This window comes from Peromyscus californicus, unplaced genomic scaffold (assembly GCF_007827085.1).
Source record: "Peromyscus californicus insignis strain IS unplaced genomic scaffold, ASM782708v3 Scaffold_14__1_contigs__length_90479793_seg_2, whole genome shotgun sequence".
NCBI lineage: Eukaryota > Metazoa > Chordata > Mammalia > Rodentia > Cricetidae > Peromyscus > Peromyscus californicus.
Genome location: NW_026294436.1, coordinates 36097170 through 36112156, shown reverse-complemented (window position 1 = coordinate 36112156; position 14987 = coordinate 36097170). Strand labels below are relative to the sequence as shown.

The 14987-nt window shown below is 40.0% G+C and overlaps 1 protein-coding gene across 3 annotated transcripts in view; it reads left to right on the top strand.

Annotated features, from left to right (window-relative positions):
* Positions 1–14987, top strand: part of Hmcn1 (hemicentin 1) — a 442580-nt gene that overhangs the window by 239516 nt on the left and 188077 nt on the right. For 2 of the 3 annotated variants that reach the window (XM_052737150.1, XM_052737149.1), the window contains exons 19-25: positions 1652–1796; positions 4766–4878; positions 6793–6952; positions 7582–7750; positions 11184–11311; positions 12840–13112; positions 14317–14412. In XM_052737150.1, coding sequence (XP_052593110.1) covers positions 1652–1796; positions 4766–4878; positions 6793–6952; positions 7582–7750; positions 11184–11311; positions 12840–13112; positions 14317–14412 — 1084 coding nt within the window. The other variant, XM_052737151.1, reaches the window with a different exon arrangement.

Below are 14987 nucleotides of genomic sequence, written 5' to 3'. Positions count from 1 at the left end.
CTTGATTTCATAAACATGTAAACAAGTTTTAAAAGTATACCAGAGCTCTTCTTGAAGAAAATATTTATTTCATTTTTGTTTGTTTGTTTGTTTGTTTATTTAGTGTGTGTGTGTGTGTGTGTGTGTGTGTGTGTGTGTGTGTGTGTGTGTGTCTAAGAGTCCAAAAGAAAGTGTCAGATCTCTGGAGAGAGACTTCCAAGCAGTTGGAAGTCACCTTACATGGGTTTTGAGAACCAAATTCAGCTGCCTCTGCAAGAGCAGTGCTCTTTTTTTTGTTGTTGTTTTTTGAGACAGGGTTTCTCCATGTAGTTTTGGTGGCTGTCCTGGATCTTGCTCTGTAGACCAGGCTGGCCTCGAACTCACAGTGATCTACCTGGCTCTGCCTCCTGAGTGCTGGGATTAAAGACATGCTCCACTGCCGCCCAGCAAGAGCAGTGCTCTTAACTGCTGATCCATCTCTCTAGCTCCAAGGGCTTTCCTTTTTTATTACTATGTTCATGCCATTTATATTATTTGAAGCTTTAATTTTTAAGAAATAATTGGTAGTATAATTTTTATAATTTCACATTAAATTTAATGTTACTAATAAACTGCATTCAGAATATGTAAAAAATTTAAGCTAATAATATTTGCTCAGTACTTAAATATTTTGTACCATTCTGTGTAGAACATTATGAAATAGTAGTATTACTTTAAATATTAATATTCTTTTACTACTCTTTTTTATGTTGAGCTTTAAATTTCTTTTTCGATGGATTATTTTAGGAAGGTAGATCCCTAGCATATTACTGAATGTCAGTATGTAATTTTTAATTAGGATAGGATATGGGCAGTATTTCAGTTCTATGAAAAATGTCCATAAATGTGTACTTTATTGAGACAGAACTTCATCTAGTTCAGACCACTTCCCCTGTTTTCCGGAGAATCTAGACTCACTGTCTTCTAGGAGTACTCATTAGAAGTGAATTGCCTCCATATGAGGGATTACAAGCTTACTCACATTTACATAAAAATTTGAGGAAAAACAGAATGCCTGGTGGGCAAATAAATGCCCTTAGAGATGAAGCTAGCTGGGCACTAGTGTAAAATGGTACAGGTTTAGAAATAATCACGTGTCAGCCTTCTCTGGCATGATTCCTGCGTCATACTGTGTCCACTGCTGTTTGAACCTGGCAGCTGGTAGGGATGGGTGCTAAGATGAAGTTGTACTCCCTTGGTGTAAATAAATGCCTACGTGTCAGAACCAAAATATCAAAGAGCTTGCTTGGGGTTGATGAAACCTTCCTGGAGAGAACAGTTTCATCTAAAAGAAAAAACTACCAGTGAAATGTGATTCCTGAGTAGCAGAACAGATACAAACACCAGATCAGTGGTATCTCTTTATCCCCTTTCAGGGATGTGCATAACTCTCTGATAACAAATGGAAGGTATAATTCTGGAGAGGTATCAGGATTGAATATGACTGATAAATTCTTAGGGACATTTTATGCTGATCATTTTTTTTTAATTGAAGGATGCTAAAAATCCCAATTTGCTCTCTAATACATTTAATAATTCAGTTGAGAAAAGCAAACATCTGATTTATGCTTAGACAAAATTTTGCCTTTTCTAATTAAAACTAAATGACTTTTTTTTATTATTCCTTTGAAAGTTGGTACAAAACCCTTACATAACTGTACGCAGCGATGGGAGCCTCCATATTGAAAGAGTTCGGCTTCAGGATGGAGGCGAATATACTTGTGTGGCCAGTAATGTTGCTGGAACCAATAACAAAACAACCTCTGTGGCTGTGCATGGTAAGAGAGACCCAACATAATTGTTTCCAAACCTTGTTCAAAACAGGGTTCATAGGTTTTAATCAGACAACTCTGGTTCTCTAATTACGAGAAGGAGCGCTTTCTCCTAATTGTTATTTTATATTTCTTGAACAAGCTCTACATTGTTAATACTGTTTCCAGATTTCCCTTCCCTATGTACACAAAAGACATTCTAGGGAGTCACCGGCCAAGTCTGGCCAAGGGCTTTTGTGTGTGGTTTTTTAATTGATAAAAGTGAATTCAGCTCTCAAAGAATCATGTTTAAAAATAAATTTTAATTTCAGGCAAGCTGAACTTATTGTACCATCCAAATTGCCTTAAATTGCCTCTTTTTTTCCAAACATGTCCTTACTAATGACCCCTCTGTGTTGGAGCTAAAAAATGACCTAAGCTTTGCTAAAGGTCATTTCATGTGTCATGTGTTCCAAATAATCTTTTTTGCATGCTAAATAATTTAAAGGTCACAAATAAGAAAAATCCAGAGGCAGAGGCAGCCTTTTTTTTCTACTTGTCACAATTACCAGGCTTTTAAAAAAAAAATCCAAATAATAATGGACACCTTCATAGTTTGAGCAATTTTCCTAACATTTTATATTTGTTTTTAAGAGCTTGCTGTATTATTTTTATAATGTAATATTAAACAGATTTATATACAACAAATGAATGTCTTGGGAGGAAAGGAGCAGAGAATACTTGGTTTCATTCATTTACTCAGTCTTTATTTGTAACATGAATTGGGAACTCTACCAGCTTACACGTTTTGTTTTGTCTGTTGAAAGTTCCAGTGACTGTAAACCATCTCCTTCTATAGGATCCTGCTCCACCACCTCTTCCAGCTTTGTGCCAATAGCCACCGACATCACTTGATATGTTCATGAGAGGTTTCAAAGAAACACCCTCAGATAATTTAAATTTCATTGTCGCCTCCAATAACAAAGGCATGTCAGGCTGCATGCCACTGTGTGACTATTTTTAAAGAACAGAGCACAGGTTTCCTATAGGGTGCTGTGGACTGGCTTCAGGATGCAGCCTTGGGTCACCCTCATGGCATCTCCCGCTTCCCCCGAGTGATTGCCTAGGCGGTTGTAAGAAGGCTGCAGAGCCCAGATTTTCACTTGCAAGGAGGAGTGATAGGATCAGTCCCATGTTTGCTGTATCAGAGAGGCGAAAGGCAGACAACCCAGTGACCTGATTTACGGAGACACACAGCATTTTACTGATTAAAAGCTAAGAGGCCATTGTTCCAGGTTAACTCTTTGTTCGTTCTTTGTCATATCCGCTTTTAGGAATAACTATGAGAGGTTGGTTCTAAGAGGAAGGGATAGTTACTAGAACCAATTCTAAAAGGAAGACATAAAAAAAATGAAGGAATCAAATATAAATGCAGATGAAAAGAACAAAGTTTAATTGTCACATTGATTACGTAGAGTCACGATCTGGAGAGAAGCTGCTCCTCCACACCCAGATGTCATCAAGCTTCAAAACTGACCAAAATTTGCAACTTTTCTTCACTACTGTCTAACTTAATACGACTTTAAAAACATGACATTCCCTTATGTTGCCACAAATTGACATCATATTTGAGAGTTGCGTACTCTTTCATGATCCTGGAAATCAAATTTCTTGCTTTCATGAGTAGCTCGATGTTCTCGTTTAGAGCTGGATACTTGCTGCCAAGTCTTTAAGACAAAATTAGCTAAAGACTAATGCCAGCCATAGGAAAGTATGAGTGCATAGGACACATCATTTCAGCCTTCCAAGGAGCTTTTGCACTGGGGGGTCTGTGGTATCTTCTGTTCTAGCGAATTTCTATTCCAGGGTAGTATGACATTTCTGGAAAATTCTGACTTTAAGCAAGAAATGTGGTGAGCAATTGAGCTCCAGGGAAGAGTTCTAGTCTCATCTTTCCACAGGATGCAACAGAAAGATCTGAAAATACCAGACTTTTATTGTGTTTGTTTTGTTAGAAAACATTTGCGTATGGAAGCCTTCATCAAAATTATCATTTTGAGGATACTGTGTATTGGTCATTTTGGTGTGTGTTGGTTCTGACTAAAAACAAAGGGAACAGAGCAAACTCTTGGTTTTCCTTTTCCTTTCATGGCTGCTCATGTGCTGCTAAGTTTTCTCTGGCTTCCTAAAGGTAAAGGCATGCTATTCTTTTTTTTAAAAGTTTATTTATTTGTTTTTTCATTTTACGTACCAACCACTGTTCCTCCTCCCTCCCCTCCTCCCACTACTCCACCACTACCGCCCCCCAATCCATTCCTTGGAGAGAGTAAGGCTTCCCATGGGGAGTCAAGGAAGCCTGGCTTATCAGGTTGAGGCAGGACTAAGCCCCTCCCCTCTGCATCAAGGCTGAGGAATGGAAGGCATGCTATTCTTAACTGGAGAATGTTGCCTTGTTCTTTATCATTTTAAAGGTAAACTCAACATCTCTCTAGTTTTACTAAGTTCCTTTTAAGAAGTCTTCCTTTTCATCAGTTAAATTTAGTAAAGTACTGAGTGGCTCTTGCTTGTGGACATCAGGTACATTTACTAAGTGGTGGTTAAGCAGCTCATTTATTTGGAGGTGGGCTTCCATCAGCTCACTGAAGCTTAATGGGTAGTGGACAGTAACCAAAGAGGGGTTCCCAAGATATATGTATAACCGTTAGAGTATAATCTACCTTGAATTTTCAGGAAATAGTTGATTTTATTCAGTCTTTTTGTGTTTTCTTTAGAGAGGTCACCATATTAGACATCCCTTCACACTCAGTTTTAAGCTTTTATTAGATCTGTGCAGATTGTACTTATTGTATTCTTTTGCCATATATTCCCCTACTAAGATTATGTTAAGTTGCCTTTTTTCATAAACATTAAGAATATATTGAAAATGTTCAGTTGTAAGTATATGATACTAAATGGGAGAAAAGGTTTTCAGATGCCAGCCTTCCTTCCATCTCCAGTTCTGCCAACCATCCAGCATGGACAGCAGGTACTCAGCACAATTGAAGGCATTCCAGTCACTTTACCATGCAAAGCAAGTGGGATTCCCAAGCCATCTATCACCTGGTCAAAGGTAAAGTATAGATCTAGTGGCATCCCCTGAAATACAGTGGGTGGGGTGACTTGCAGAGTTACCTCTTGAAGCTTTGGCAGGACAGGGAGAGAAGGATACACAGGAGAGCACGAAGTTAAACCAGGCTTTCACTGAGCTGGCTTCCTCTGCGGCTGGCATGAAGTTTCAGCGTACTGGATGTCCTCCAAGGAATCACGTGGATGTGTCTCAGAAGGATCCCTCTGATGGGTAGGAAGTGGGATGTTGGTCCAGGACATGTGCCTCCCAGAGATACTAACACCTCTGCGTACTTGGCTGTCCTGCCTGTAAAAGGTGGAGACTGTGAGAAACACAGGCGTTGTGTGGAGCTGCCCACTGGGGCTGCTGTGAAATCAAGAGGGCCAAGGGGAGGTGACCAGAGGGACTCTGCTACAGATGTAAAGTGGTCAGAACAGTTCATGGATACAGCCTTTCCTACAGTAGTATTTGTTGTCGTGTTATTAATGTGCTTCAAGCATCTGGTAGGTAACTGCATCAAAGACATTTTAAGGTCTCTTCCCAGGGCTGGTGATGCATGGATTCCATGTATGAACGAAGAGTGTAGGACACCTCTACAAATTCATGTAGTCCCTCTACATTCCTGTCATGTGGTCGAGCTTTTGCTAGTGTTCTTGTATTGATGAAACCCTAATTTACAATGGTCACAAAGGGGATAATATTTCCAAAAAAATTAACTTAAATCTTAAGAGATAAAATGTACTATAAAATCTTGACAGAATAATAGAATGCACTATCATATAACGAGAACCACCAAACTGTTTGTCATTCCATCTGATTTTGTCATCTAAAAATCTATGAAACATGGAGAAGTTGATGCTATTGTCTATAGAACATCTAAATACCATTTTTATGGTCTGGACACAAAATTACAATGGTGAAGTTAGGCCTCCTGTAACTAGAGTTTTCCTGCCTGGCCCACAGTCAGGACAAATCTCTCTCACCTGCCAGTCCCACAGCCGCTCAGACCCGACCAAGTAAACACAGAGACTTATATTGGTTACAAACTGTATGGCCGTGGCAGGCTTCTTGCTAACTGTTCTTACAGCTTAAATTAATCCATTTCTATTAATCTATACCTTGCCACGTGGCTCGTGGCTTACTGGCATCCTCACATGCTGTTTGTCATCGTGGTAGCTGGCAGTGTCTCTCTGACTCAGCCTTCCACTTCCCAGCTTTATTCTCCTCCTTGTCCCGCCTATACTTCCTGCCTAGCCAATGGCCAATCAGTGTTTTATTTATTGACCAATCAGCAACACATTTGACATACAGACCATCCCACAGCAGCCTCCCACTGCCCAGCACCCGGCACCTTGCAGAAATGGGCCACTTTAAGGAAAATGCAAGAATCGAGATCTTCCCAAGTGCTCTAGCCAAACAGAAGATAAGAATTTGGACTCAAGGGTCTGACTTCTGGGGTTCTTAGGCAAGCTCACCTGTTGACTGACTTAGTGATTTGGGGTGAGTTCCTCTCTTGTCTCTGTGTAGGCCTCTGAATTAGAAACTGGAGGGTCCAGCAGTTTCTAAGATTATGTGAGTGTTAAAACACTTAATTCATATGAGATACAAGATTGTCTTGCTAGTGTGCACAATGATGGCTGTGGTGGTGCCATTCACCTCTGCTACGGTCATGGTATCCTTGTCCTTTAGATAGCTGTACAGTAGAGGAGAAATGGCTTGGGATGGAGGAATACCACTCTTAGTGCATTTGTTTGTCTAATTTCTCTTACAAACAACTCCCTTCTAATTAGCCGTTTTCAAACCTAGTTTTTCACCCCTTGGAGGTATTTTTCTCTGTCTTCCTCATCTAAAGAAAGCTATTCCTTTATTATCTTTAAAAAAATTTGCAAAAACATTTATGCATTGTTGTGTTTATAGAAAGGAGAGCTGATTTCAACTGGCAGCGCCAAGTTTTCCGCAGGGGCTGATGGGAGTCTGTATGTGGTGTCACCAGGAAGTGAGGAGAGTGGGGAATATATCTGTACAGCCACCAACGCAGCCGGCTATGCCAAGAGGAAAGTGCAGTTGACTGTCTATGGTGAGAGCCACCCAAGGGAGGTGTTCCTTTGAAATAGCCTATGCATGCCAGAGCTCATAGTTTCTTCCACAGTAAGGAACCTGAAGGTAGCACCCTATAAGTGAAGCCCTCCTGCCCTCCCGCCCCCCAAGTTAACATTATATAAACAAAGACCACACTTACTTTCACTGCCAACCAAACCACTTCTGCTGAGATTCTGATTGCCAGGGAAGTCATTGTATAACCTTTTGGAAAACTTCCATGCTATTTTCCCAAGAAGTATGCTTACCACATCCAACTTTTTGCAGGGACAGCAGTTAGTTAAAACTCCATATGAAGCCAAGCCTTGGCTGTGTCTTGGGTAGCAGCCTTCTGCTCCAGGAATTGCTGCTCCTCTGGGCAGACCTGAGGACATCTCAGCTGACCTCTCCATGGTGTGCTGAGAACAATTACTGAAGCTCACTCTTCATTTCATTTTAGTTCCCGCTGTAAATGTGTTCATAGGAAGTTTTAGGTGTACCCCCAAATCTTGGGACTCAACATCTTCTTGTAAATTACTTAAGAGCATTAAAAGTCTATGTTTTAATGTAAACGAAACCACTTTGTTTTCAACTCATTGTTTCCCCTTCCACATCCTGTGTTTATTTTAGTAAGACCCAGAGTGTTCGGGGACCAAAGAGGACTGTCCCAGGATAAGCCTGTAGAGATCTCTGTCCTGGCTGGGGAAGAGGTGACACTTCCCTGTGAAGCTAAGAGCTTACCCCCACCCATCATTACCTGGGCCAAAGACAGCCAACTCATCTCTCCGTTTTCTCCAAGGTAGGAGATCTGGGGTGACCGGCAACACAGGGAGACTGCTGGGATGATGCCTGTTGAGCCTTGCAAATGTATCAAAACGTAACTTTTACAGTTGAGCTAATTCACATGCCCATCTGAGTTACGTATACCTTACACATCATTTTCCAAGGTCGTAAATGCTAACACAGCTTTGCCACGCTTCCCAGGGGTGCGTTTTACTAGGTAGTTATTGAAATGGAGCAGGTTTGTGTGGGGGTTTCTCTCAGCCCTGTGTGCAGCACACAGAATTCTGTTACTCCCAGAGGCAGTATAACACAACAGGAACTGTCATACGCAGGACTCGTCTTTCATTAGTTGGTTTTGTAAACCTTTTTGATTAAACTCATCCATAAATAAGGTCCATTGAGATGATGTAATTTATAGGCTCAGTGACACAGCAAGAAGAATACCAGGGCTTTAGGACACAAGCATTGTTGCCATCCAGACACGAGTTTAAACTTATCTTTGTCACCTAAAGCTGGCCTAAATGTTTGGCATTTTTCCCCAGGGGACACTTCGGAATTTCATGTCTTTTCTTTGTACAGTGGGATGACATTTACCTGAGAGAGTTCTCTGAGATAATGGGCTGGAGAGATGGTTCAGTGGTTAAGAGCACTTGCTACTCTTGCAGAGGACCCAGGTTCAATTCCCACAGCCCACATGGCAGCTCATAAGCATCTGTAACTCTAGTTCAGGGGACCTGCTGCAAACTTCTGACCTCTGTCGGTGCTACACACACGGTGCACACACATACATTCCAATAGTCAGGCACATAAAATAAAAATAAATAATTCTAAATATTAATGACAGCTGTTCTCTATCATGTTAGGCTTGTTGGCATATAATTGTGAAGCCATGAATTTATATGAGTGTACTTTTCTATTGCTGATGAGAAAAATTAACAGGAACAACTTTACACAATTTTACTTTTTGTTTGAAAGAATTTTACTGAAAATCATAAAGTAAAATATAGAATGTTACTTATAAAACAATTCCACTGTATCTTTCCTCAGTCAGTATGTCTTTCCTTCCGTCGCTGTGCAAATTTTCATCTTTGAGTAGCCCCAAAATCAGCTTTTGTGGTTTCAATTTTGTTTTTTTTTGTCTGTTTTTAATTTGTTCTTCTGACATACACTATATTATTACTATTTTACTCCTTGCTTTATTATATTACATGCATTCACTATTACACACATAGAGTCCACATATTCAATTTAACAAGCCTACGTGTAGTATACCTTTTATTTAACTATTACCCTCCTTGTAGATGCTGTGGGCTACTTATGGTTTCTTGTGGATTGCTTTCTTTTCACAAGTCTCTTCAGTGAAAATCTTTTACTATGTCTGTTTGCGTGCACAAGCAGGAGTGTTTTAGAACCTGTAACGTAGAGCTATGCTTTCTTGTCAGAACTCATTCCTCTTTCCAGTCTTTTAGGTATTGCCTGATTGCTCTCCTGAGGGGAGGTTCTCATTTGTCTTCCACTACCACAGTGGTTCTCAACCTTCCTAATGCTGCACCCTTTAACACAGTTCCTCAGGTTGTGGTGACCCCCAACCATAACATTATTTAGTTACTACCTCATAACTCTAATTTTACTACTGTTAGGAATCATAATGTAAATATCTGATACGCAGGATTTCTGATATGTGACCCCAGTGAAAGGATCATTTGCCAACCCCCAAGGAATCACAACACACAAATGGAGAACCATTGCACTAACAGGAGGTAGTAGGCCAGCCAGGCTGTACTTCCTACTAAATGTGAGGCTTTGACTGGTTTAGATGTTTCTGCTGTGCAGTGGGTGTGAAGTGGGATATTTGAGTGGTTTTAATTTTCGTGGGACTGACTTCAAGTGAGCGTGGGATATGTGTGCTTGTGTGCTGTCCGAATTTTCTCTCCATAGAGGCTTCACAATTTTATGGTGACTTCTCTTTTTCTACTGGTTGTGGAATTCAATATTTGTTTTTGATAACAAGCTTTTGTCTGTCTCATATTGTCATCTGTTGCTCTCAGTCAGTTACTATGGCTTTGAGTTTACTTAAGAATGATGTATTTGTTTGAGGATAAGTTTTCAATGCTTCTAAAGAGCTCAAAGAATTAACTTGTTCTTTGTAGATATGTATTTCTTGTATTGTTTTTGAGACTATATTCAAAATCAATTTCAAAATCAGAAATATTTTATACCCTTTTTAACGTTTTATTTTTCATATTTTAGACTCTACTCCATCTGAATTTTTATATTGGTTATGATATTAAGCAGTACTGCAATTTAGTTTATTTTTCTGAATTTGGAAGGTCAATTACCCAAGATCACTTTGAGAGTAGTCAGTCCTTACTTTATGGTGTGCATTTTTTGTTTTCTGGGCTTGAAACAAGGACTTTAAAAATTCTTGATAAACACTTTACCTTTGCATTACATTCCCAGGCCCTCTCTGAATGTTTCTAGATATTCCATCTAATACTGCATACAACATGTGTTCTTATGCATGCACATGTCATTTTGGATGTCTCTGTTCCTTACTATAGTTTAACTTGGCTATGTAATAAACTTGATGTTAGGTAGGTTTTTGTGGCTCTGACAGGCCCTCAAAGGACTTCAATACAACTTTAATAATACTTAATAACACCTACTACACCATTATTTAATGAGGAAGATAGTAAAGATATATTTGAAAAGATGTACTTTTTGTTTGCTTTTACTGAAACACACTGAAGTATCTGTGAAGCATTGCAAAAAAATGTTTCAGTCGTGGGATCACTAGTAAGTTGCCCAATGCCTCTATAAAAAAACCTTATAGCCATGCTCCTGTGAGCAACCCCAGTTGAACTCACTGAGTCACACACACGCACACACACACACACACACACACACACACACACACACACACACACACACACAGACACATCAGTAGAAGGACCACTAGTTGAGAAGATATAGGATATCAGTGAAAGCTGAACGGAGATGAAAGAATTGTAATGGGAGTAAATACGATCAAAATACTTTATATACATATATGAACATATAATGAAACCCGTTAGTGTGTTTGATAACGTATGCTAATAAAAACTGAAAAAGAAAAAATGCTCAAAATAAGTTGAAAATTTTACAATACACATTTGCTTTGGGTGGCTGAAACCTATTGAAACACAGAGATGTACAGTTGTTTGGTGACTTTAGACAACCAGCTTAGATTTAAAGGTAAAGAAAACTGATTTTCTGTGTATAGGAGACTAAGACAGAATACAAAAGATAATTATGAAAATTTTGTTTTTCTGGCTCACAGATATGTATTACGGTAGAGAGGGCTGTTTCAGAAGTTGCTTGCAGCGTGGTTGTTTCACACTGGCATGGACTGTGCAGGGGATGTTTGCATGCTTGTGTTCTATGGTCTGATGTGTGGGTTTTCCCTTTAGACACACGTTCCTCCCTTCTGGCTCAATGAAGATCACGGAGACTCGTGTTTCAGACAGTGGGATGTATCTTTGTGTTGCCACAAATATTGCTGGGAATGTGACTCAGTCTGTTAAATTAAGTGTCCATGGTGAGTACTGAAAGGCCAGCTTTGTCCACTGGCCCACAGTGGAGCCTATGTGACAGTGAACCTCTATGTTATATGTAGACTAACTAAAGAGTGCTGAACTATTGGAATGTGGTTTTTTTTTTTCTTTCCTCTGAAAGGCCTGTTATCTATCTACAAATTAATGATATTTTAGGACCTTGGTTTTTCTAGATGTCCGGTCATGTATCTCTGTTGCTGCTTATATACAGTGGAGGGAAATGTGTTTAAAATGTTGAGTTCTCATACTGGCTGTATTCTCACAGAACATGATACTTTTTAAATAGTCACATTTGGCATGTAAAGAACTCAGTAACTGAGAAAAGACTTCTTTCTATCATTATTTGAGGTCTTCACACTCCTCTAACTGAGGTGTTTTAATCTACCACAGTCCAACCAATTAATTATTCTTCCCTTCAGTGCTGATTATCTCCAAGTCAGGTATTGTGTAAATACCAGACATCTAAATATCAGAGGAAGGCCGGGTGGTGGTGGCACACGCCTTTAATCCCAGCACTAGGGAGGCAGAGGCAGGCGGATCTCTGTGAGTTCGAGGCCAGCCTGGGCTACAGAGTGAGTTCCAGGACAGGCTCCAAAGCTACACAGAAAAACCCTGTCTCGAAAAAACCAAACATATACTAGAGGAAATTGTCTGAGATGGTATTATCCTGGCTTCAGTTCCATACCAGTCATGACAATGGCATCCCATTGAACTAGAGTTTTGACATCAGAAGAGGGTTCCGTCACTTACCAACTCTCAGACATTAGGTATATTGCTTAACCTCTTTTATCTTAAGTGTTCTTTTTTTTCACAAAATGATGATAATAATGCTTTAAAACTTAGAAGGGTTTATGACTGACGACCCTGAGAAAGTATTCAAGTTAAAGAGAGCGGGCCCTTTTAGACAGCTACATGGCATGGATTCTAATTAGACTCCTGACTCCATAGTACACAGTGCAGAGGCCTTTTTCTAGTGTTCTGATAAAGGTGCATCAGTAAATTTTCTAAAGGAAGATACATCTGGAGAGACAATACAAGCTGTGTGTAATTTTTGTCTCTGAAATTAGGAAAAAAGCTTTAAGAGCACTTTTGTAGTGCCTGTTTTCCATAAAGGGCAGACAAACTGACTTCATGGAGAGAATTCTGTTTTGCCCTCATATCAGAGAGGTTCCTGAAAGAGCTTTTAACCTTACATTACTTATGAACTAAAGGAAACTCACTACTGTTAAATGCTTACTATTCATCAAGTTTGGGATTAGGAGTATTGTATTTGTCATTTCCTGTAATTCTTGCAGTATATTGGTACTATGCCTGTACAGTTTATTTTGCTTGGATTGTTAAAGAAATAGGCCTCAAGAGGCTTGCTGGCACGCCCTATATCCCACAGCTAATAAGTGATTGTTCTACTCTTTTTGTGTGACTTCGTGGTAAGGCATTCTCATTCAGAGTAAAAAAAAAAATAGAGAGAGATTTAAAAATATTTGATCATTAATGCTCAACTGTGATTTCCAGTTCCTCCAAAAATACAGCCTGGAACTAGACACATAAAAGTCAAAGTCGGCCAGAGAGTAGACATCCCATGCAATGCCCATGGGTCTCCACCTCCCGTGATCACCTGGCTTAAAAGTGGAAGGCCCGTGCTAACTGAGGGAGTGCAGCATCCTCGCAATCCGGATGGAACCCTGAGCATCGAGCAGGCTGTGATCTCCGATGCCGGGGTCTACACATGTATCGCCACGAACATAGCTGGCAGTGATGAGGCAGAGGCAACCCTGCATGTCCAAGGTGGGTTTTGACATAAGAATGAGGATGGGAGTGAAGCGAAACTCCCGGGCTCTACACAGGATGTGCAATCGTGGATCTCTTCAGGGAGATTTTCTACATGTAACTTCAGCTCTGAAGGGAGCATTATCCAGAAGCAAACAAATGATACTGTTGCTAACCCCGAGCGAAATTTTTTTATGTTTACTTTTGCAACGAAAGTCACTGGTGTATATAATGGAAGCAGTCCTAGGTAACGGGCCACCCAGCGTTTCTGGTTTGGGAGAAATTGCAGCTGGAGCTAGTTGGAGTAGCATTTCACTTCATACCTCACCCCAACTGATCCCTGAGAGGTCATGGCTCACTGCTCCTCTATTGTTGTTGGCTTTATTTTGAGGTTTGTTGCTGAGGTTGGGCCAAGTGTCTGTCATGTTCTAGGCAATAGTGATGAAGTAGTGACAGAAAACTTTCTTGAGCTGTTCTCGTAAAACAAGCAAAGAAAGAAACAAGGTTCATAGATAAGGAAAAGTATGGTGGGTAAATTAAAATAGGATTACTGTTCTGGGAATGGGCTACTTTGGGATGGATTGCGAGGTAGGAATTATGTAATTCTCTAGAGGAGTATTTAGAGTGAGGGCTTACTGGCTGGCAGGAACTAGTACTAGAAGGTTTCTGTCTCACTCTGCTAGAGGGAATACCAGACAAAGGCAGGAAGTGAAGACGAGTGGGTATAGAAATCAGCCCAACACTTAGCACTTAATAAATGGGATGCCACAATTGCTAGGGTATGAGTGTCTAGGACACTAGTGGAGAGCTTATTTAGCTCATTATTCACTCAATAAACCTTATTAAGTGCCCACATTTAGAGTCAAAGGAGAAAGATACACATTTCTAATATTCTTGCGAATCTCAGAGGTACATCATTATAGACTCTACACAGAGCTTGTTTAGAACATTAATGCAAATGGGTCTACACCTGATAATAGTGTATCTATAAGAAATCTATAAGATAGGTAACAGTTTGCATGGGAGTGTGAGGATAGGAAGATACAGATATGGGAACATACATGGTGCTACATGATTGAACAACAGGCAGCAGGGTCTGTGGGAGACTGGAGAAGGGCAGACAATTAGTAGGTGACCATAACAGCCGCATCAAAGAATAAGGGAATCGGAATGGCAGAGGGTCCAAGGAAAGCCAGAGGCAATGTATTTGTTTTTGTACTAGAACCACCTACAGTGGAAGACCTGCAACCTCCTTTTAACACTCCATTCCAAGAAAGACTGGCCAATCAGCGCATCACATTTCCATGCCCTGCAAAAGGTATGTAATACTTAGGGATACAGGCATGGGTAGCAGGTTGTCAGTATGGGATATGGACAAATTTCTAAGTTTCCACCTGAAATTTCTAAATTTCTGCCTGCTAATCCTTGCTACAACGTTTGAACATAACGGGAAACTCTCTTCCTTCAAATAATTCTTTGGATTGGTATTTTTCCGTCATCCATGTTTTATTTCTCTCAGTAAAAGGATCTCCTAATCATTCAAGCTTGCTTAATCTAGAATTTTTTTTCAAGATTGTTCCAGTCTTTTTTAAAAATTACTTTTCATTTCATTCTTTCTGGAAATGTTTTCTTGTTTAAAATGTTGCATTTGATCTGTTCACAACATTCCCTACTAATGTTCATTAGTAATGGGTATAAATCAGAGTTATCCTCTGTCTGAGGCACTTTTATTTTAATCCTTTTTTGTCCTTCCTAGGTCTACTCACACTGGTAATTTTGGGACCCTGTCATATGTAACATGTATCTCAGTGCCTTTTTAAAACCCTTTTAAAAATACTACCACGTTTTCCGCCAGGAGCTGGTCCAGTGTCTCTCCACAGGGGCCATTGTTTC